We start from the raw sequence: 2,605 nt of genomic DNA, 5'->3' as shown, positions 1-2,605 counted from the left end.
AAATGTCACCTTGTTGTATCCTTGTTCCAAATTTTCCTGCTGCATGATAGAGGCAGTGCCCATTTTAAAGAACATCAAAGGGAAACAAAGTCTAGTGCCCTCTTTCCCTCATTTGTTAATTCTAGTCTTGGTGGGGTGTAGGATGTGTTCAGGGAAGACTAGTACCTCTGGGGTGAAGGCTGCCAGGCCCTTTTCAGGGCTGATTTCCAACCTTGGTGTCCACCTGTTCCAACTAACTCTCACCTGTGCCTCCAAGAAGATGTAGCATGTGCAGCTGCCACACTTAAGTAAACCATTTCAGTAGACGGGTTAAACCAGGTTGAGGGAAACTGAGGGGTCTCAAACCCGTTGGCAAGTTAGGGGGTGTCTACTCCAAGTACATGAAGACTTCCCCTGGTGGAATGGGCAGATGAGAAAAATTTGTTCCAAAGGCCATGAAGTCAGCTGAGGCAGGTGCTGTGGAGTGCTTAAATCGAAGATGTCAAGGTCATCCACTGCATCATGAGCCATCACCAGTCATCTTGATTCTGTCCTGCACCTGGACCGTGATGACTCTGGAGGAGAGAATGAAGTCAATGACTTTGTGCAACTCTGCTTCACTTAAATCCAAATAGTGCACAAATCTAAAGACATCACCCACTCCATTTTGCCATTTTTACCTATCTCAGAGTCCTGTGATGACAAGCAAGTAAGTGATGAAGAAGCAGGTATGGATACATGGGGAGCTGTAGTCACAATCCTGCACACAAGCAGCCCAAACCATAGGGTCTTTTATCACTGGAAGCAGCAGTGGGATTCAGCAACCCCCTGGGTGTCTGAGCAGCCTTTGAAGGATCGCACTGCTCACCTCCTGGTGGGAGGAAGGGGCTAGAAAAGGTGCCCTAAAATGATCTGCTTCAAACACAAAAAAATGTACAAAAATCTGCAAAGGTGATTCCACTCACCATTGGCACATGGAATGTGCAGACAACACCAAATCCAGTGGACTTGAAAAATGAACAGCTCTTGTTGCAAGAGACCTCAGCAGGTATCACATCCAAATAGCAGCTCTGAGCAGAATAAGGTTGGCAGATGAAGCCAGCTTACTGAAGTTGGAGCTGGATGCACGTTTTTCTGTAGTGGCCGTCATGAAGGTGGCATAGGTTTTGCAATCAAAGTTAATCCAGTTAACAAGCATTTATGCAAAAAGAGTGACTGACAGGCCCATGACAATGTAATTACCACTTGCAGTTCAACGCCATGACATTCTCATCAGTGCCTCTGGTCCCACCATCATGAACCCTGATGAGGTCAAAGAAAAAATTTATGAAAACCTGGAGACCCTTATCATCAGTGTGCCAAAAACAACAGTGGAGTCCCCAAGGCAAAATGACTACCAGAAGAATTAATGTCAACAGATTAGAGTTGTTCTTTCAATGGGAACAGTTTGTTGCTAACTTGGAGGGAAAGTTGAGTCAACACACAATTGGCAACAGTGGAGCAGAAAAGGAATGAGCAGCTTTCAGAGATCTGGTGTATAGTGCTGCATTTGCTCATCTGGGTCTGAACACTCACAAACATCTAGACTGCTTTGATAAAAATGATGGGAAATTCAAAACTGCTTAATGAAAAATGAGAACTCCACAGGGTTTACCAGCGGGATAGTTCATCCATCTCTAAGAAGGCGGCATTTAATTCCATCAAAAGTGAAGTACAAGCAAAACTTCGCCTCAGAGGTCTCCAGATTGAAAGTCTACAACAGAAACAATGATCTTCCCAACCTGGTTCTTCTACCTCCTGGTGCTCTGGGTCCAGGGTGAGATCAACCATAGATGTTAACAACTGCTACCTTGTGCTAAACCAGGAGACCCCAAAACGTGGGAATTGAAAATGGGTTGGGATAGGGGAGGGTCATGAGAGGGTAGTTCCTACAGTAAGTGGAAAGGACACTTCATGTCAGGTCAGTACTGGACGTGCTTCTTGATTCCAAGCTATTTCTTCTCATTTTCTTTCCTCCACCCAAGGGTCCTGGGCAGCCATTTTGCTGACCCATTCTCCATCTTCTCTGACTGTTGCTCCTGGAGAAAGAGTCCCCATCAGCTGCAGAACCAGTCAGAGTATTTACAATGGGTTAGCTTGGTACCAGCAGCTGCCAGAACATTCCCCCAAGCTCCTGATCTATGATGCTTCCACCCTGCACTCTGGGGTCCCTGCCCACTTCAGTGGCAGTGGGTCTGGGACAGATTTTACTCTCACAATCAGCAGTGTGGAGGCTGAAGATGTTGGACATTATTACTGTCAGCATTATTTTGGCAGCGCTAACCCACAGTGGTGCCCTCCTGAATAAACATCTCCCCAGGCTGTTCAGATCTTTAGCTCAGGAGACCAGCTGCTTCCTCCAGAGCCACCACAGAGCCCTGGGGAGGGCTGGACCTAACAGCCCAGCTCTGAGGGCCACAGATCCCAGTGTCTCACATCCTAGAAAGGGCTAGGGAGTGAAAAGAAAGAAGACGAGAGAGAACCTTCTCCCACCTCCCAAGTCAGGCTCATGACCACCTCCAAGGTACCTCAGTGAAGCTGGTCCCCTTCCTTACTCCTTGACCCCTTACTATGGAGACTGCTCACA

At 47.1% G+C, this 2,605-nt stretch overlaps 1 gene segment (V, D, J or C); it reads left to right on the top strand.

Moving 5' to 3' along the window:
* Nucleotides 1-1,746: 1,746 nt before the first annotated feature.
* LOC114052923 lies at nt 1,747-2,326 on the top strand. The segment is given in 2 exon segments: nt 1,747-1,795; nt 2,004-2,326. Coding segments are annotated over 2 exon segments (372 nt in total).
* Nucleotides 2,327-2,605: the final 279 nt, after the last annotated feature.

Source organism: Vombatus ursinus, unplaced genomic scaffold (genome assembly GCF_900497805.2).
Source record: "Vombatus ursinus unplaced genomic scaffold, bare-nosed wombat genome assembly UNPS02003823.1, whole genome shotgun sequence".
Classification (NCBI taxonomy): domain Eukaryota; kingdom Metazoa; phylum Chordata; class Mammalia; order Diprotodontia; family Vombatidae; genus Vombatus; species Vombatus ursinus.
This window is presented reverse-complemented; position numbering and strand designations above follow the sequence as displayed.